Below are 21,824 nucleotides of genomic sequence, written 5' to 3'. Positions count from 1 at the left end.
AACCTCCTAACTACTGATTCTTGTCCTACCCTTGGAGAGTAAATCCATATTCTCTTCCCTGGGGTAAGCTTTCAAATGTGAGAACATGGATATCATGTCTCCTCTTAGACTTTTCTTCTTTAGGCTAATCATAAACAGTTTCTGTTCTGCTCTGACACAGCAAAAGGGGTGATGGAAATCACTGCATTTCCTGATCCTATCACAGGTGGCTGGGACACACAAGCAGTTTCCTAAACCTGTCTGTGCAACCCAACCTCACCTAGAGGCACTCTCATCTTGGTATTTCAGGCTTAGAATCAGAGACTATAGAGCTTGAATAATATGCAGAAATTCATTTCCTATATTATCATAGTGCATGATACACCTCTTCAATTTGTCATTAGTGTGCAAGAGATTTTGAAGATGTGAGGCACCAATTTCTAATTACTAAAGAAGAGCAATTCTTGTTTGCTGCTTTATTTATTCAACTACAATTGTGCCAAAGATTTTGTGGTGATTCTGGAAAAGTTTAAGTACGCCAAAAGTGCAAACAAAAACAAAACAAGGGGTCATTAGCCTCTGAGATGTAAGTGCAACTTTATACATCTATTTTCTACCATAGTTTCCCCTTACTCAAGTAATGGTCAGTGAAAGTGGATTTCAGTTTGTGACCAATTAAAGAAGCAAAATATTCCTAATCTAATAATCTTGTCCTAATCTAGTAATTCTGAATAAAAGGCTGAAGACGTACAATGTCTAAAACAGTTGACTAAAATATCTAATCACATCTGAAATAATTACTTGTAAAAGAGACTGGATCCAACAATATATAATGGCAGTAAATTTTCCTGGAAGGCAATTCATTTTTGAAAATACACTACTGGATGATGGTATGATGGACAAGTGCTCCAGAAAGCTTCTCCTCATGAGAAGACCGCAAGACAGCAGGTGTGTTTAGAGCTCTGGGAGACAAGGGAATAGCCATCTTGATGAAACTGCGGTTGGCACCTTGGATAGGATCAAAGTTCACATTCTTCCTTTTCTAATCCCTTCCAGAAATTGCTTGTTAACTGCTTTTCACCTTTTGGAAACCTATGGATCAACACGTTTGACAGCACCGGGTGAGTTTCCTTCAATGCCTAGCAAAAGGGTGTTTTAACTACAAGTTTAAGAACTTAATTTTTTTTTCTTGGCATAACCATCAAAAGGGTGATTAAAACATTTATTTTAGAAATATACAAATGGACTAAGGGTCAGATAAATTCAAAAGAAGATTTTGGAATTAATGATAAAGAATCCTTCCTATGGAAAAACGCTTTTGTTTTGAATCTTTTTTAAAAACATAATAAGAAAAGATTTTAAAAATGGGATATGTTACCCTGGATATTCCAAAGAAATGAGCTGATATCTTAATAATTAAAAGGGATATACCAAAAGTAATCCAAGAGAGTGATCTGGTTTAATTTCTTAGAATGGATTTACAAAAAAGGCTTGTAAATGTTTTGAAGAATCTTGTGAGATGGGACAAAGAAAAATGTTATATGAAATTATTTGAATGAACTAAAGATTAAGATTCTTTTTCTGACTTTGTATTAGTTTTTACTGTTGTGATTATAACCTTGAATAAAATCACTACCAAAGACAACAACAACAATCACCAGAATCAGTCAGGATGATTTCAAATGGTCTACCAGTATTTTTTTTTTTTTTTAAGTGTTTTGTCATGTTGTGCTTTAGCTAGAAGAGTTCTAATAGATGTGGCTTGCTGAGACAGCTCCCTTGCTTCTTCAGTGGTTTCTCCACTTAAGATGTTCCCGGTTATTCAGTTCAGGCCTCAGAACAATAATGTACCATTTGGGGAAAAATATGAAACTCAGCAATCCAGCACTGGAAGCTAAAATAGAGAAAATCTCCATAGCAACCATGTATTTTCCTTTGGTGCTCAGGTATGTTGGGACAAATGACAACCACACACTGAAGAACACTAACATGCTGAAAGTGATAGACTTGGCTTCATTGAAAGTGTGGGGTAAATTCCGGGCAAAGAAAGCCACAATGAAGCTGGCAATGGCTAAAAAGCCTATGTATCCAATCACACTGTAAAACATGATGGGGGATGCCTCATTACATTCCAGGGTAATTTCACCTGTTCCTGAATCCATATCAGCATCCGGGAATGGGGGACTGGTTGCCAGCCACACGGTACAAATGCCTACTTGAATAAGAGAACAACAGATAACAATGGAACTGGCCAGGCCTTTCCCCATCCATCTGGTCCTCTTTGTTCCTGGTTGGGTGGCCAGGAATGCCAGAACCACAGTGATGGTTTTGGCCAATACAGAAGACACAGCCACTGAGAAGACAATGCCAAACACCGATTGCTGCAGGAGACACTTCACCTTCTGAGGCTGCCCAAGAAAAAGCAGGGTAGAAAGGAAGCAGAGCAGGAGGGAGATGAGAAGTGTGTAGGTGAGGTCCCGGTTATTAGCTTTGACAATGGGAGTATGGTGGTGCAGTATAAATGCTCTTAACAAGACAACATTGATCAGGGACAGGAAAAGAGCAGCAGTGGCTAAACCCATTCCCATAAGCTCGTTATAAGATAAAAAGGTTACAGTTTTGGGGATGCAGATATTCTGATGCTTGTTTGGATAATGATCCTCTTTGCATTCAACACAGTCAGGCATATCTGGAAAAGAGAAATTGATCCTTAGATACACAAATGTTTGATACTGAGGTGGTCATAGAAATGTCAGTGAGAAAGAAAAGCAATTTTCTACAATAAACACTCTTCCCTTGAGAGATGACCCAATACCAGAGACACTCAATTCCAGATGCCTTGTCTGGATTGCACAGAAATGCATTCAACTCCATGCTGAGTCTGCTGACCTCTCCAGTTCTTTCTTCTTCCCAGCATTGGAAGTACTGCAGGATGAAGTAGCATGTGTGTTTATTAATGCAAAGTGTTGCTTTGTGTAAACTCTTTGCCCTAATACAAATATTTCAATATTCAGAGGTGCTCTTCACCAAGATCTAGCTTCGATCTATTCAAAGTGCAGGAACTTTATATCCAGTTAATTTCTTTTTCCACCAAGATAGATTTTTTTTCACTGAGGTCAGGGATTTCCAGTGAGATGACACTGGGAATCCCCTTGTATTGTTAGCTCCTTCAGCCCTTCTTTTCCTTCTAGCAATTCTCTTGCAAGAAGTTGCAAGAGTAGCACATAATGGATCATTCCCAGAAGAAGCTAATCTTTCCTGTAAGCCATGTGTAGAAAAGCAAGTAGTCAGAAAGTGGGGATCTCTTTGACTTAAAAAAAAAAAAAAATTAACAGTTTCTGAAGACTATATTTTGAATTTGAAGGATGGCATTTTTTGCATTAGCTGAGCACAGCTGAGACACCCAGAAATGCAGTGATAACAATCATACCCCCTTCAAAAATACCATTTCCATTTCCATCTAGACAAGGTCACATTCCTAGTTATTACTGTTTCTTGGCCTTTTGGGCAAAGATAAACTGCAATACAGAATTTCCAGGAATCATACCTACTGCTTTAATAGAAGGGAGGAGCCAAGATGGCAATGAGGCTCAAACTGCTGTAAAGATCTCCTCCAAAAGATGATTTTTTTTAATCATCTTTTTTCTTCAACTATTGCTTTCAATACCAGCCTATTTTATTTTACAATTGCCCCTCCACTCATGCTTTTAATGTGACACCCTTGTGCTGCTCTATCAGAACCCCCAACGTATAGAAGGAGTAGAGAAAACTTCAGGATACCACCAATCATCATGGGGAAAAGAAGGAAGAGACATCAGACACATTCTGCAACCCAAGCAACATCTAAGCCCACAAAACAGCTAAAAGTCAACAGTTACCTACCTAACAAGCAGGCAGCCACCTCCTGTAAGTAATGCAATCTCCTCTAATCCCTCTGCTGGACATGATGCTCTACAGTGGGATCTATGAGTAGAGATCAGAAGCCAACAGCTTATAGATCTCTCCTCTCCTATGGAAGAGGATGGGCACCCCCTCCGAGCACACTGTTGCAATCTGCTCAGTAGCTGCAGTGCTTTTGCAGGATGAGGATGGGAATGCAAGCCTCATCAACTTAAACAATGAACATATAACTGATTTTCTAATCAGGCAAAGCCTGCTAACACCGCAAACTGTTCTCTCTGTCTCTGAGCTGTTATCCACAGTCAAAACCAGAGTGGACTCTTTCAAAGAGGTCTTTGTAAAGCTTAGTGAAAACCAATAAAATGACAAGATTGCTAAAGCACAGATCTCCTGTACCAAGTGTGCCATAAAGTCAGTCAGCAGGGAAGTCTTGGGCAACCTTACCTCTACACCAAGGAAGAGAGAAAGCAATGGTAAGAGACAGTTGACCATTCATGTGGAAAAGGGTGAGAAACAAGCTCCTAGTGGTCATGTAACTAAGGGAGAGAAGCATTCAAATGGCAAATACGACCTACAGCCAAATCATTGTCCAAGTTTAGGAAAGGACACCACTTCATCATGGAGACACCCAGAAATGCAGTGAGAACAATCACATCCCCTCAAAAATGCCATTTCCACTTCATTTTAGACAAAGTCCTATTCCTACTTATTACTGTTTCTTGGTCTTTGGGCTAAGATAAACTGTAATACAGAATTTCAGGAATCATATCTATAGCTGTAATATGTATTTGCAATCTGGACTTTATTCTCTGGTAAAAATATTAGTACATCTATCCGTAGTTATTTACAGTTTAGTACCATTAAAATGAAGATAAAGGGCAACCCCATTCCTGTTTGTTCAGAAATATGTTTCACTGGTTTTAGATCAGCGTGTAGAGGAATACATGGTATTCTCCAATCTTTCCTTGCAATTCCAAAAGCAAATTATGCATGGGCATAACATCCCCAAGAGCATTGGGTCCAACTCGTCCTCTTCTTTTCTGCCAAGAAAATCTGGAAAATCCTCATGCTGCTTCAATACTCAAGAAAAAAATCAGGAATAAAGACTGAGTTAATCTACCTGCGAAACTACCTAACTTACAGTTGTGCTTTATTATGTAATAACATATTTTATTAGGGAGCAGTTAAACATCTGTTTCTCACTATAATTGTGATCTACCTATCATCCTTTTAGGCTAACAAAATGATGACAACCCCAAAGCAATGTCAAAGAATTCCAACAATGCAATCTCCTTCTATTTTTTGGTCTGAGTAAATAACACAATTAAACCTTAAAATGAAATTTCGCGCAAAAAGTAGTCCAAAGGGGAGAATTTTCCTCAAACTCATAAGAGCAAGTTCTAATATTGAACAGTGTAGCAATCAGGTTTATGTTCAGCTTTCCCCTTTCCCTGGGAATCACTTAAGTAAGAACAAGTTTATTGAGTGCATGACAATTCCACTATAAGCCCAAGAAGCTTGAAATTAGGGAGGCAGTTTGTAAATCCAATGTGATCTGAGTGGTAGCTCATATGTTTTGAGAAAAGGACCACCCCTCTTACCTTCCCACTCAGAAATCTTGCCTTCTGGACAGGGAATGCAATCATAGCAGCAGAAGGGCTCCCCTTCCTTCCTTTGCTTCCTCTCACCAGGTTGGCACTTGTCACTGCAAACTGAGAGAGGTGGCCCCTAATTCATCAATGAGAGTAGAAAACATCAACCAACATAAACCTTCTCAAGGATAAGTTTGAATCCTTACAGTCCAGAGGAGAACATGACATTCAATTACATATTATTGGAGAAGTTCTTTAGATTAAAGTGTTCTGTCCCTAAATTATCCTCTCCGAATTTTGGAACAGCTATTCTGAGCTCACTGGAAAAATCCCAACCTTGCAATAGGCTACCCTACTGTTTGGGGCAATTCACTCATTACAAAAAGACTTGTTCTTTAACATTGCCTCCAATTTAGAGCTACAAGTATTCCATGAATTGCTTTTAGAAAACGTTGCTGGCAGATGTAGATTATGCATTAATTATTAAATGGAAAATGGTAATCCTTTATTGCAACTGTTGTACAAAACTTTATTTTCATATATATTCATATGATGCAACTTCATGAAAATCTATATGTATATCTCCTGTTTCTGGTTTCAGTCACAAACACACCCTTGTCAATAACAAGGCAAGTAGTGAAATATCTACAGTTATGTCCTACCTGCTTAAAGCAACCATGCCAGACAATGGGATTTTCATTCACAATGAATTTTTTATCTCTTGCTGTTTCGGAGGTGATCATTCCGACTCTTACTCTACCAAAAGACTTGTTCGGAAACAAAACCCAGTTTATGACATCAAAATTTGTTAGAAACACACCATCCTGGTCAAAGGAAATCTTGTCCCCTATGGTATTATTAAAAGACACTTGCTTCAGAAAATGGAGGAGCTAAAGATAGAAAGCAAGTTTTGCATGTTATTAAAATATGTCTAGTAGTTTCTTTCATAATAAGAATAGTAATCATTATAATAATAATGGATCAAAATCCTATACACACAGTATTATAGGTAGGATTATGCTGACACATGGTTTCCTATTAACAGTTTACCCACCAGAGTTTATTTAAACAATTACTAGTATGATTTTATTGTTGTAATGGTCCCACCAGTGAAAATGATGCACTAACGGACCTTACAGATTCACATTACCTCCCATGGCTGGTGAGTCAGAAATGTCTGACTCTGCCCCTCCACCATTCTTCTTTCCTTGAATCTGGATGACAACATGGCATGCAAAGCATGAGCCACAGCAAAGGCAGCATTATAGATGCCGTAGCTGTGCCCAATAGTGCTTTCTTCTATACGGTTTTCAGGAACGTTCTCCAGGCTCTCCAGTCCAGTGCAGAGGTCACGATTTCTATGCTTCAGAACCCAGTTGGGGAAAGTGCAGCCAAAAGCATAAGACCAAAAGTCCCTTATAAAAAAATCTTCTTTTGCGTTGGAAGGCTTTCTCTCCTGAATAAATTGCTGAAATCCTGGCAGCCCATTGGAATGAACAGCCAAGGATAAAGCCCCATTGTAGATTAATTCAGCAACATTCTGACCCCGTTTATTGCTGTAGGACTTAAATTCTAGCTCAGCAGTCAAAATCCACACTTTACCCTTTGCTGTATTTGTTCTTTCACTATTTCTTCCTAGACGGAGCAACCAGTTCAAAACCAATATGGTGTGAGGATCACCAAAAAGCAGAAATACATTGGCTGTGCTGGTCATGATTCTACTCCATAGTTTAAATTTCCATTTCCTTATACCTCCGTGTTCATTTTCCATGCCTACATTGTAGACTGTGTCTATGAAAGCAAAGCAAATGCCATGAGTGGCAAATTCTGGAACCATCACTTGAAATATCCACTCTGAATTCATTCCAGTCGCAATGAAAAATCCAACCCACGTCCACCTGAAATAGAGAAGTAATTCCAGAATCTCCCTGTACTGATGGGCTTCACTTGGGACCATTTGGTACATGTAAGGGGCTTGGGTATGATCCACTGTCACTGGAGCAGAGCCATAGGAGAGCTAAAGAGATGAGTGATTGGAGAATTGACGAAGAATAAAATGGAATGGAAGAAGGGTAATTTGTATATCTGCTTATTCTTTTTGTTATGATTTCATAATTCATTCAGGAGCTCAAGGGAAATATCTATAGTGCTGCCTGTTCTTTTCTGCAAAAAGAATGCTGAAATAAATTAGGCTGAAAGATGGTGTCTAGCCCAAACTCACCAAGAGAGCTTCTATGGCTGAGAGTGGACTAGAACCAGATCTCCTGCTCTCTCCTTATTCCATTACTTAAAATTCAACAATGCAGCCCTTGTACTTGAGACAGAAGAGTTCATCCTTTTAGAACAACCCAAACTTCCTCAATATGCAAAAGAGTTAAATTATTTACTGTGTTTTCTAAAAGTATTGAAAACTATTTTGGATTAAAAAAAACACTTCCACTTTCTTGTGACTACCATTTAACATCAGTCAGTAAAAAGAGCTTGGATGAAAACAGATTCTGACAAGGTATTCAAAACCTGTATTTTTTAAATGATTAAAATATAAACAAGCATAAGCAACATGTATAAAAACAGGTAAAATATATATACAAACATAGAAGCTGAACAAAACATTGCAACAATTCATCCTTCACCAGGAAGTGTAAAGGTTTTGATAGTGATTCATAAGATGTCATTTTAAATTTTATCAAGTCTCCTCTCTTTTTTAACTTTTAAACTGTTAGCCACCCTAGCAGCAGTGAGAGACTCTTTCGTGATAAAAGTTTCTTCTCAGATTAGCTATGTTGCCATACCAATAACTTGATATGATTACAGGAAATAAACCTCTCTCTGTCTATAGAACACAATAACATCTAATGAGGGAAAAGGACAATTTGATCACATCTAAATGCCTTATAATTGACACATACGTCCTACCTGAGGCATCTTGTAGATATTCAAAATATTTGGTATCTGTTGGGAGGATTCAATATTAAGTCCTTCAATGACTGCAAGAAGATTGTCTTTAGTATCACAATGGTAATTGGGGAGAAATCGCTTCTTTGGAGAAATAAGTTGCATTGAAGAACGAAAAGCCCACCTGGTATTCATATGACTATCATAGACATTGAATCCGAGAGTGATGTTGGGTAAGATCTGTGGATCTTCATTGATTTCCTTTATCGCAAAAACCAAGGCCAGGATATGCTGGTAGTTCTGAGTCATAACCCTACAGTGGGATTTCCATTATGTGCCAAATTAATTCAGGAAAATACTTATATGCCAAAATTGGTCCAAATTTCAGACAAAAAAGCTACCTCAGCACGAGCAGCTAAAACAAGCTAAATGATGTGATTCAGTAGGGTAAATATTTGGAACAGGGTATTTTAAAAATGAAAGAAATCTTGCACATTAAGGAGATGGTTCATAATTTTCTAACAGAGAAGTTTCACACACATACACACACACACACACACACACACACATACACCCTTCATCCTCAGTTTGACTTTAGAATTCATAAATGCACTGTTAATATAGTTCTATCCAGACGGCTGGATAGAAAATACTTATATGCCATAGTTTAAGAGGCATGCTTGGTCCAAAATTCAGACAAAAAAGCTACCTCAGCATGAGCAGCTAAAACAAGCTAAATGATGTGATTCAGTAGGGTAAATATTTGGAACAGGGTATTTTAAAAATAAAAAAAACTTGCACATTAAGAAGATGGTTCATAATTTTCTAATAGAGAAGTTTCTCTCTCTCTCTCTCTCTCACACACACACACACCCTTCATCCTCAGTTTGACTTTAGAATTCATAAATGCATTGTTAATATAGCTCTATCCAGACTGCTCACTGATCTTGGCCAATTACCCCAAAAGGCTACTATCAGGGAATCAAAGGCTACCGGTTAGAGAAAGGTAGGGATGAACCACTTCTACACATTTGCCAAGAAAATTACATAACGTATATGTGAAATCTCTGGCCGTCGAGCTTGATTTAAACTAAACTTTACATTGATTTAAAGAAAGAAAGAAAGAAAGAAAGAAAGAAAGAAAGAAAGAAAGAAAGAAAGAAAGAAAGAAAGAAAGAAAGAAAGAAAGAGAGAGAGAGAGAGAAGGAAGGAAGGAAGGAAGGAAGGAAGGAAGGAAGGAAGGAAGGAAGGAAGGAAGGAAGGAAGGAAGGAAGGAAGGAAGGAAGGAAGGAAGACAAAATGGAAAAAAAGAAAAGAACAGAAAAAAGTCCCCTGTTATCCCTATGGGTGGTATGTGTCTTCCTCATTCTCAGGTCCTCTATCAGAGTCCTGAGAGTTTGAGGCTTCTATGGAGTATCTTAGCTGTTCCCAGCAGTGCACTTTTCTGGACAGAGACTTCTGATGTTGTTCCTGGGATCTGTTGGATCTCCAGTTTCCCAGCTTAGGAGTCACACCCCCGAGAGCCCTGGTACTTCTCCAGCTTCTCATACTCCTTCTCCCTGATGTTGCTGTCACTTGGCACTGCTACATCTATCACTACTGCTGTCTTCTGGTCCTTGTCTCCTACCACAATGTCTGGTTGATAGCCCAGTACCTGCCTGTCTGCATGTATCTGGAAGTCCCACAGGATCTTAGCTGTGTTATTCTACACAACCTTCTCTGGAATCTCCCATCTGTACTTGGGAGGTGCTAGCCCATATGCTGTGCAGATGTTCCTGTACACAATGCCAACTACTTGGTTGTGCCATTCAGCATATGATGTTCCTTCCTGTATCTTACACCCTGCCACTATATGTTGGACTTTCTCTGAGGCCTCTGTGCAGTCTGCACCTTGGGTCCTGTCTAGTGTGGTAGACCTCTGCTTCGTTGGATCTGGTGCTTAGTGCCTGTTCTTGCGCTGCTATGATCTGTGCCTCACTGCTCTCTTTGAGTCCAGCCCTTTCCAGTCACTGATAGGATTTTTTAATGTCAGCCACCTCAGTTATTTGTTGATGCTACGTCCCATGGAGGGTCTTGTCTTGCCATGGTGCTTCCTCTGCTTGAACATCCTCCCATCTCTTCTGCTACCTCAGGCATTCTCTTAGCAGCTCATCTTTGGATGCCGTCTTACTGATGTACTCCTGGATGCTCCGGGTTTTGTCCAGGACAGTGGCTTTGTCACCCCGCCTGTTCTCTTTCTGGCTAGCGTAAAGTGTCTGGGTGTTGGACTTGGGGTGGAAACTTCCGTACATTGTGAGGAAATTCCAGGTCTTCACATCATCAGCCTCCATATCCTCCATATCCTCCTTTGGCCAGCTCAATATAGCAGCAGGGTATCTGATGACTGGCAGGCCATACGTGTTGATGGCATGGATCTTGTTCTTCCCATTGAGCTGGTTCTTGAGGACCTATTATATTGTTTGATGATACTTGGATGTTGCTGTCTCCCTTGCCTTCTCATCGTGTTTCCCGTGTGACTGTGGGATACCAATGTCTTTCATGATCAGCACGTGTCCTTCCATGTATTAGCCACACTGGGTGGGAGATTGCTGCTAGCAGCTGTTTCATCTCTGCTGCTAGGCTTTCATGCACTGCTGTTACTTGTTTTTGCCAGTAGGTGTGGATCATGTCCAGGCCAAGTGCTGTCCAGCTCATCATGTTCTTGACCCGCTGTTGGATATCTGCCACTGTGATGATGACTGGTTTCTGTTCTGGGAATTTGCTGTGGTCTGCTTTCAGGTCCTGCAGCCACTTCGCACTGCTGTCATGTGTCTTTGCTTTCTCCCATATCTTCTTCCAGGACAGTTCAGTTTCTGCTGTTGATGGCTCTGCTGCTACTGTGTTGTTGCACTGCAGTTGGGTAATACACCTTGGATGGTTCTTTGGAGATCAGGGCATTTATCTTCTTGGCCTCTGCTTCTCTAGTGTATCTCCTTAGCCTGGCAGCCAGTACTGTGAGCCTTTTTTTTAGCAATCTCTTAGGCTTCAGATGGAGTCAGGCCCTTATAATTTTTCAGTAGCTGACTCTTATCCTTAAACTCCACACCCATCTTTAATTCTACCAGCTGACTCATTTGTCTCCAAGTCCCCTTGATCTTAGCCTTTGTCTTATTAAAAAAAAACTTAACCACTAGCTATATAATTAATATTTTATTGGAGAACTACGGGAGCAAACATAGATTTGCAATAGATACTTGATTTCTAGCAATGCAGTCTACTCCATTCCTTGCTGGAATGATACCCATGAATTTGGTCTGCTATATACAATCTGCTCAAAAGTATACTGAAGGCAAACCCAGTCCCTTACAGGAAGCTTTCAAGGTACATTGGAGGTGGTGGTTCATCAAAATGGTTTGGTCTGGAAGCAAAGAAAGTATGTGAAACAAGGCCACCAAACAGTAGATCTCCTGGCTGAAGGTATTTCTGAAAAATGCGATGGCGATTCACAGTTCGACAGTTAACATTTTTCTGCCATGCCATGTGAGGTAGTACTAGAAAAAGTAACAGTACTACTATCAACATCCCAAGTAGAAATTGACCCTCTACACTAAGACACAAAGACATCTATACCACAGACATTGGACCCTCTGACTGATAACAATGACTAGATTTGAATGAAAGTTGAAATCTGATGAATGAATTGCAAAGAGGGTGTCCTTGAATCAATCTGACTGGAATCTATATGTCACTAATTTTTAGACTTGACTGTACATACACAGAATACCTACACACACACTGAGCCACATGCACATAAAGTCAGACATATATACACTCTCATTCTTGTAAACAAGTTTGATATTAGACAGCAGAAAGATTGGAAAGTGGCAGAAATAATTATAGCTCTTTGGTAATTATCTAAAATTGGCAAATCCTTTCTAGCATTGCTGAAAATTGGTTGTGCTATATTTCCCTTGAAGCTTTATTAACACTGATGTAATCTGGCAAACAAAACTTTTTTTTCCTGCCACATTTTTTTTCTGTCTACGTGCACCATTCCAAAGAACTGTTTTTTCTTTACCTGGAGACAAATAGATGGGATATACGTGCATAGTGATTTGGTAAAAACTCAGAAAAATAGTTGTTAAATTTCTAAATTACCTGGATCACAGCAGATATAATATATAAGTAGTCTTCATTTAGTGACTGCCTCATTTAATAACCATTCACAGTTAAGCCGATGATGAAAAAGTAACTTTATGACCAATCTTCACACTAATGACCTTTGCGAGTTTATAAAGCAAAGGAAAGCTGAATTAAGATCATAAGTATGGGCACAGTTTCACTTTGCTTAATGACCAAGTTGCTGTCCCCAATTGTGGTCACAAAACGAGGACTATCTGAATAGGCACAGGATACTTTTGGATGCAACCTTACTTCATTTTCTTCCATCAGTTTTCTTTCTCAGATTTAATTGCTGAGATCTACCATTATCATCATCCTCATCCTCATCCTCATCATTCTGAACATCCTCATCCATGTCATCATCATTTAAAGGGAAATGTGTGCCTTGCTTTTTTAATCTGGCATGCCCTTGTTCTAGTCTTCAATCCAAATTATGGTTGGAACCAACAAAAACCAACCTGTTGCAAAATACTAGCTAGGTTTTGAAGGGGCATTTTGCTTCACTGAGCAAAGTACATAATGAAAACCAAATTGTGATTAGTGCCCTCTCCTTCAAAACAGGGGTGCCCATACTGCTTCATTAGTTGGCGTAGATTGCATTGTCACTGCAACGCTAAAGCACTGAAGTGGAACAAACCCATTTTACACAATTGTACTAAAACTTTCTTTGTCCAAAGGCATTTGGGCTTTTTGGATTTCTTCCTGTGAAAGACAGGACAATATTCTTGTAGGTCTGAGCATGCAAACAAAAAGAACCTACCCACTGACGTATGGGTTTTGGGGAGGCAAAAAATGTCCTTCCGGAATCTGAGGTAAGGAAGATTTTAAAGGTGTATTTATTAAAGGTAAACCGGTCTTGGGGGAGGGGCAGATGACACAGATATAACATCGTTTATAGTTTGAGTGAAGAGGCAGATATATATATGGAGCACATCTGCTAAACCTGGACTAATCAATTTCATGAGTGGGTTGGGTAATTTTTTGTTTCCGTTTGACATTATTTCACTCACTCACTCACTCACTCACTCACTCACTCACTCACTCACTCACTCATACATCCATACATCCATACATCCATACATCCCTTCGTAGACTTTCTTGACAAAAAGTTGAGGAAATATAGGGAAAGGTTTTTGTTTTTCTTTTGTTTATTTTTTAATTTGAATCTGACTGTTTGTCCCTGGATATGCATTAGCTTCGTACACATACATTCAAATTAACTTTGTATCATATAATGTTATATATATATGCCTATTCATATATACATAGACAAATATATAAGCCCTGATGACCCATCCCTAGGAAGAAAAGCAATGAAAAATTTCTGTTTTGGAAGAGAAAGTTGGGAGGGTACAGCAGCAGGAAAATGATCAAATGAGTGGATATGGCAACCTGAAGTGTGGATTGAATATCTTGCAAGGTGCTGCCAGAATGTATCATCACAACCAGCCCTACTGATTTAGAGCAAGGCAGCATAACCAAGGGTTAGGAGTTCCTGAAGGGTATAATGAGGGTATGCCTTGTAGTAGTTGGGGGAAATCTTTCAGGTTCAGTGCAGACTGCCAGATTTGTAACCTATAAAATTACTGAAAGAACTTATAACTCTTTAGAAAAATATGAGGATATTCTACTCTTGTTCTGCTAAATGCAAACCTAGCATTAAAGAGATTGTACAAATCTTTGTTAATTTCCACTTCTGTGCATGTCCACTCATTTAAATTTATTGTGTCATTTTGTTTTGTTTTGTTTTGTTTTTCAAGGAAGAGATGTAACAGATGTGGCTTGCCAAGACAGCTTTCCTGCTTCTTCAGTGGTTTCTCCACTTAAGATGCTCCCGGTTGTTCAGTTCAGACCTCAGAACAATAATGTACCATTTGGGGAAAAATATGAAACTCAGCAATCCAGCACTGGAAGCTAATATAGAGAAAATCTCCACAGCAACCATGTACTTTCCTCTGGTACTCAGGTACGTTGGGACAAATGAAAGCCACACGCTGACAAACACTACCATGCTGAAAGTGATGAATTTGGCTTCATTGAAAGTGTCGGGTAAATTCCGGGCAAAGAAAGCCACAATGAAGCTGGCAATGGCTAAAAAGCCCATGTACCCAATCACACTGTAAAACATGATGGGGGATGCCTCATTACATTCCAGGGTAATTTCGCCTGTTCCTGAATCCATATCAGCATCCAGGAATGGGGGACTGGTTGCCAGCCACACGGTACAAATGCCTACTTGAATAAGAGAACAAGAGATAACAATGGAACTGGCCAGGCCTTTCCCCATCCATCTGCTCCTCTTTGTTCCTGGTTGGGTAGCCATGAATGCCAGAACCACAGTGATGGTTTTGGCCAACACAGAAGACACGGCCACTGAGAAGACGATGCCAAATACCGACTGCTGCAGGAGACACTTCACTTTCTGAGGTTGCCCAAGAAAAAGCAGAGTAGAAAGGAAGCAGAGCAGGAGGGAGATGAGAAGAGTGTAGGTGAGGTCCCGGTTATTGGCTCTGACAATGGGAGTATTGTGGTGCACTATAAATGTTCTTAACAAGACAACCGTGATCAAGGAAAAGAAAAGAGCAGCAGTGGCTAAACCCATCCCCATAGGTTCCTCATAGGAGAGAAAGGTTACAGTTTTGGGGATGCAGGTATTCTGATGCTTGTTTGGATAATGATCTTCTTTGCACTCAACACAGTCAGGCATATCTGTTAAAGAGAGGTTTAGCTTTAGTTACACAAAAGTTTGATACTGAAGTTATTGATAGGAATGAAGATGAAGAATCTGCTACTGAGGAAGAACAATTTTCTACAAGAAACACTTGTCCCTTGACAAATGAACCACTGCTAGAGATGCCCAGTAACAGATGCCTTATCTGGATTACAAAAAATGCATTCAACTATACTGAGTGTCCTTACCTCTCTAGTTCTCCTTTCTTATTCCCAACATTGAAAGAACTGGAGGAGTACACTAAATTCAGAGTGTTATTGTGGGAACCCCTTTACCCTGAGAATCTGTTTGCTAAGAATTAGGGCCAATGTACCCAAACCCTAACAACTGAATATCCATCTATTACCACTTTCCTGAGCTACCCAGACAGAGAATACAGAGATCTGCAGTGAGAAGATGACATGAAGCCCTTTTATTATCCCTCTATTGGTAACTAATGTGCTCTCAGAAATTGCACTGTCCCGCCTTACCTTCCCACTCAGAGATCTTGCCTTCTGGACAGGGAATGCAATCATAGCAGCAGAAGGGCTCCCCTTCCTTCCTTTGCTTCCTGTAACCCGGTTGGCAATTGGCATTACAGACTGAGAGAGGTTGCACCTAATTCACCAATGACAGTGGAAAACATAAATCAACATAAACCTCCCCAAGGATAAGTTTAGAATCTTTACAGTCCAGAGGAGAAGATGACATGTAGTTACCAATTACTGCATATCTTCTTTAGGTTAAAATGTTCTGAGCCCAATTTTTCCTGTTCTCCTAACTTCCTATCAGAATGTACAAAGAAAGCAACTTTGATATTTTGATTATGTTACAGTCATTAAACACGGGAATGGTAAGATATGTAGTTCTTATGGAGATATACATTTTCCTTCAAAAACAAAAAGCCCTCCATCTGAAGTTCTAAACCTGAGAAATAATCTGTTGAGATAGACGTTTTTTCTAAAGCTGAAACTGTTCTTCTATAGCTAGATTCCTAAGAATAACAATAACAAATGAAAAATAAAAATAATGGGATTCAATAGTGAATTGGTATAAAACATTTTTTGATATACCTTTCTTTGTGATAGATAAATTCTATCTACAGTGTGTGTGTCTGTGTGTACAATGAGATTTTTGCAGAATGGTATTTTATCTTCATTTCATGAAATATAAATCACTTTTACAAAAACCTGATCAAAATAGCATGTCCTAATTAGAGTCCTATTTCATAGACTAATGTAGACATTAGCTAACAAACTTCATTGAGTAGTTTTTCCAGTGGTGAAGGATGACTGAATGGTCTTTATTATAGGTAGAGTTGTGTCAGAATATGTTTGGCTGGTTCCAGATTGGATTGAATTCAATAAAAACAGAGGAGGCAAAGCTCTGTTGATGGGGAAAAGCTTGGGATAAAAAATATGGATTATATACAGTATGTATGTTTCCATAGCCAAATATGGATTTCCTAAAGGATTTCTAAACTTGATATAGATTTTCTATCAGAACCCCAAATGAAAAGTGTCAAAGGTCAAAGGTCATTCTTCCTTTCCTTTTTTACTCTACAATGGTCCTAGACAAGGATGGCAACTTATTTTTACTGTATTTATTTATTATTAGATTTATACCAAGCTTTTATTCTGTCTACTCAAGGAGGCTTACCTAATGCTCCTGCCTCTTATTTTCCCCACAATAACTCTGTGAGGTGAGTTCCCACAGGGTTGCATTTATGTCTTACCTGGTTAAACCAATGGTGCCATATGATGGGATTTTTGTTCAGAATAACTTTTTGGTCTCCTGGAGCTTGAGAGTTGATCATTCCAACTTGTACACTAGTAAAAGACAGGTTTGGAAACATCACCCAGTTGATGACATCATATTCTGTTAGAAACACACCATTCTGATCAAAGGAAACCTTTTCCCCTATGGAATTATTAAAAGACACTTGCTTCAGAAAATGGAAGAGCTACATGGAAAGGGAAACAAATATTTAAGAAAATATCCCAACATTTGAATATCCTCAAACACATGAACATATATGTATCTCAGTTTTTTCTCATAAAAGAAACAGAAAGCTTCAAATATAACAGCCATCTTCAGACATCACACACAGGATGGAATTCTGTCACTTCTGAAATAATTCAACTCTTTTTTTAAAATATCAGTTTGTCTCAATGAGCAGTGATAAGCATAGCCTTAGGTAGCAGGGCCAGTGCTGAGAATCAACTGGTCCAGTCCAATGGCATCTGGACATACATCACTCATATTGCTCAGAAATCAATTAAATGGTCCTCAAGAATTAGCAACATGGAGCTGGTCCTTGAGAACTTAGTATTGGGGAACCTTAATAAAATATGGACCTCATTCAAGATTTATTTTTAGGGAAATATAAATATATAAGGTGAAACTAGATCTGAATATATTATAGAATGCCATTATTGACACCAGTGAATACTTGTAGGAGTTAATTTAATTGTCAAATTAATTAAGTAGCTTAACTACAATTCTTACTATTGCCCTTTACATAACAGAATTCACACTTTTTTCTTTGTATAGTTTTCTCAAGGAATTTCTGTAAAAAATGCAATGTTATGTGTATAAAAACTTGAGATCTTAAGGAAACAAACGAATTAAAATGGATGTAATTTTCTTCTGTAGTTTCTCTTTTACAAAACTCTCAATTTTTAAAAATGCTGGACTTCATAGATAGTAAAATAGACAGGTTTATACAAACTTACTAACACTTTGTACACAGGATTTTCTTTAAAATATTAGTAATATGCTACAGAACAATTTTTACAGTAGTAATGGCCCCACCACTGAGAATAAAGCACTAGTGGACCTTGCAGGTTTACATTACCTCCCATGCCTGCTGAGTCAGAAATGTCTGCCTCTGCCTCTCCATCCTTCTTCTGTGCTTGAGTCTGGATGACAACATGGCATGCAAAGCATGAGCCACAGCAAAGACAGCATTATAGATGCTGTAGCTGTGCCCCGTAATGCTTTTTTCTAAATGCTTTTCAGGAAGGTTCTCCAGGCTCTCCAATCCAGTGCAGAGGTCACTATTTGTATGGTTCAGAACCCAGCCGGGGAAGGTGCAGCCAAAAGCATAAGACCAAAAGTCCCTTATAAAAAAATCTTCCTTTGCATTGGAAGGCTTTCTGTCCTGAATAAATTGCTGAAATCCTGGCACCTCATTGGAATGGACAGCCAACGATAATGCACCTTGGTAGATTATTTCAGCAGCTTTCTGACTGTAATCAGTGTCATAGTTCTTAAGCTGTAGCTCAGTGGTCAAAATCCACACTTTACCATATATTTTATTTGTTTTCTTGTATTCTTGGTCCATAGTAAGGAACCAGTTCAAAAGCACTAAAGTGCGAATATCACCAAAGAGGAGATATATATTGGCTGTGCTGGTCATGATTCTATTCTGTAGCTTAAATGTCAATTTCCTTAAACCCCCATGTTCAATTTCCATGCCTACACTGTAGATTGTGTCTATGAAAGCAAAACAAATGCCATGTGGGGCAAATGTTGGAATCATCACTTGAAATATCCATTCTGAATTCATTCCAATGGTAGTGAATAACCCAACCCACGTCCACCTGAAATACAGAAGTAATTCCAGAATCTCCTTGTACTGATGGGCCTCATTTGGGACCATTTGGAACATGTAAAGGGCTTGGGTGTGATCCATCATCACTGGAGCAGAGCCATAGGAGACCTAAACCGATTGGAGATACAGCAAAGAAAAATTAATATTTATATCTGCTTATTAATATCAGCAGTAGTAGTTTTTAATTTATTTTTAATATTTTTCATTGCAAAAGAAGACAAAAATACATGACTGCTTTAACGAAAAAGTGAAAAAAAGAAGGAAAGTGTCAATATATCATTAAAACAATAAACAATTACAATTCTATATATGCTTATTTAATACAAATATTATTGCAGTACATATATCTTTCTAATATAGTTATGTCATTTTTTTATTCATTATATTTTGTATCAATGTGTCCCATATTTCATTATAGGTCTATAAATTTTATGTGTATAAACAATCTGCTCATAAGTAGCAACTGCAATAAGATCTTCAATCCATTGAATAAATGGGGCCCTATGTTTATCTTTTCAAGCCTGTAATATCACTCTAGTAGTAGTAGTAGCAGTAGTAGTAGCAGCAATAGGATTTCACCATCATTTTTACATTTTATTAGGTGAGATGACATTTAACCTGCCAATGGAAGACTCTTTGATGCTAGAATGTTCTTGACCGACACTTCTCAGTTTAGGTACATTGGCGGAGCAATAAGCTTTATATAATTAAAAAAATATCCTCTATTGCACAACACAAAGCTTTCCAGGAGGAAGAAGGATACTCATTATAATCTGCAAATACCTCCTACCTGAGGAATCTTGTAGATGCTGAAAAGCTTTGGTATCCTAAGGGAGGATTCAATTTCAAGTCCTTCAATGACAGCAAGAAGGTTGTCTTTAGTACCACAATGGTAATTGGGGAGAAATTGCTTCTTTGGAGAAATAAGTTGCATTGCAGAACGAAAGGCCCACTTGGCATTCATATGACTATCATAGATATGGAATCCGAGGGTGATGTTGGGTAAGATCTGGGGATCTTCATTGATTTCCTTTATCGCAAAGACCAAGGCCAGGATGTGCTGGTAGTTCTGAGTCATAACCCTAGAGTGGGATTTCCATTATGTGTCAGATGAATTCAAGAAAATAATTACATGCCATAGTTTAAGAGGCATGCTTGGTCCAAAATTCAGACAACAATCTACCTTGGCATGAGGAGCCAAAACAAGCTAAATTAGTGATTTGGTATGATAAATATTTGGAGCAGGTTATTTAATAAATAAGGAAAACTTGCACATTTTAAGGAGATAGTTTATAATTTCCTAATATAGAAATCTTTTTTTCACTTCAACCCCAGTTTCATTTTAGAATTCATAAATGCATTTCTTGATATATCTCCATCTAGACTGCTAACTGATCTTGGCCAATCATGCCAAAAGGCTACTATCAGAAAATCCATAAGCTATGGATTAGAGGAAGGCAGGGGTGGACCACTTCTATGCAGTTCTGAAGAAAAATATGTAAAATATACATGAAATCTCTAGGAGTTGAGCCTGATTTAAAGTAAACATTATACTGTCTTTTCTTATATATAGAAATTTTCTGGTGGATTTATAATTGTTGTATATTAGTGATTCCACTGGGTGAAATTCAAAAGTAATTCTAAATAAATAAACAGGAGACTGTGTGGCATTATGAATTTAATATTTTACTCATCTTATTTGGAAGCAATATGGTGATTTGTTATGAGGAAGTATGAACTTCTAGTTTTTAAGCAAGAGTTGAATTAAGAGAATCTTGGTCTAAATGAATGAAAATGCATTCCCGAGCTGAAACTTAAAGATACACTTATTGCTTTTTGAAGTACTTACTTACCTAACTTTACGTTGACTGAGTTAAATCTATAACATTTTGGTGCGATTAAAGAAAACTTAAACAGAAACTATATAATTAATTTTTTCTTAGAAAATTAGGGGAGCAAAAATAGATTTGCAATCTGTATTTGATTTCTAGCAATAGAATATACTCCATTCCTTGCTGCAATAAATCATACTCATAAAGTTGGTTTGCTACATAAAATCTGTTCAGATGTATATTGAAGGCAAATCCAATTCCTTACAGGTAGGCTTCAGAGTACACTGGAAGTGGTGGTTGTTCAAAATATTTTGATCTGGAGGCAAAGAAGGTGTGAGAAACAAGGCCACCAAAGAGTAGATCTCCTGGCTGAAGGTAATTGTTAAAAATGCGATGGTGATCCACAATTTGACAATTCACATTTTTCTGGCGTGCCATGTGAGGGAGTAGTAGAAAAAGTAGCACTATTACTATCAACATTCTAAGTAGTAATTTGGCCTCTAAACTAAGACCCAAAGACATCTATACCGCAGACATTAGAGCTTCTGGGATAACAATGCCTAGATTGGAATGAAAGTTGAAGTCTGGTGAATGAACTACGAAGAGTGTGTCCTTGAATCAATCTGACTGGAATCTATCTGTTCTTATTTTTGAGACCTGACTGTATATACACACCATACAGACACACAGAGAGACGCATGCATGTACAACTACACACATATGAATTCTCATTCTTGTAAACAAGTTTGATGTTAGACAGCACAGAGATTAGAAAGCAGCAGAAATGATTATAGCTCTTTGGTAATTATCTAAAACTGGTGAATCCTCCCTAGCATTGCTGAAAATTGGTTGTATGATATTTCCCTTGAAGCTTTATTAACACTGATGCAATCTGGAAATAAAACTTTTTTTGTGGCACACATTATTTCAGTCTACATGTACCATTCCAAAGTTGTTGTTTTTTTTTGTCTTCCTGGAGACAAATAGAAGGGATGTAGGAACATAGAAATTTGATAAAAACTCGGAGAAATAGTTCTTAAATATCTAAATTACCTGGATCCCTGCAGATATAATATACAGGTAGTCTTCATTTAATGACTGTCTTGTTTAATAACACTTCACAGATACAACAATGATGA

The 21,824-nt window shown here is 38.2% G+C and overlaps 1 protein-coding gene and 1 pseudogene across 1 annotated transcript; both read right to left on the bottom strand.

Annotated features, from left to right (window-relative positions):
* Positions 1-1,766: 1,766 nt before the first annotated feature.
* Positions 1,767-8,675, bottom strand: LOC148215765 (vomeronasal type-2 receptor 26-like). Its single transcript, XM_088142464.1, has 5 exons — positions 8,388-8,675; positions 6,622-7,488; positions 6,134-6,361; positions 5,481-5,607; positions 1,767-2,668 (listed from the first exon to the last, which is right to left on the bottom strand). The coding sequence occupies exons 1-5, from the start codon at positions 8,673-8,675 to the stop codon at positions 1,767-1,769; spliced, it is 2,412 nt and encodes an 803-aa protein (XP_087998590.1).
* A 2,187-nt stretch (positions 8,676-10,862) lies between these two features.
* Positions 10,863-19,931, bottom strand: LOC148215764 (vomeronasal type-2 receptor 26-like; annotated as a pseudogene).
* Between the last annotated feature and the right edge of the window lie 1,893 nt (positions 19,932-21,824).

This window comes from Python bivittatus, unplaced genomic scaffold, assembly GCF_059951505.1.
Source record: "Python bivittatus isolate LINGU-HERP-01145 unplaced genomic scaffold, Pbiv_v1 ctg000440_np1212, whole genome shotgun sequence".
NCBI lineage: Eukaryota > Metazoa > Chordata > Lepidosauria > Squamata > Pythonidae > Python > Python bivittatus.
Note: the sequence above shows the minus strand (reverse complement) of the source record. Positions and strands in the feature narration are given on the sequence as shown.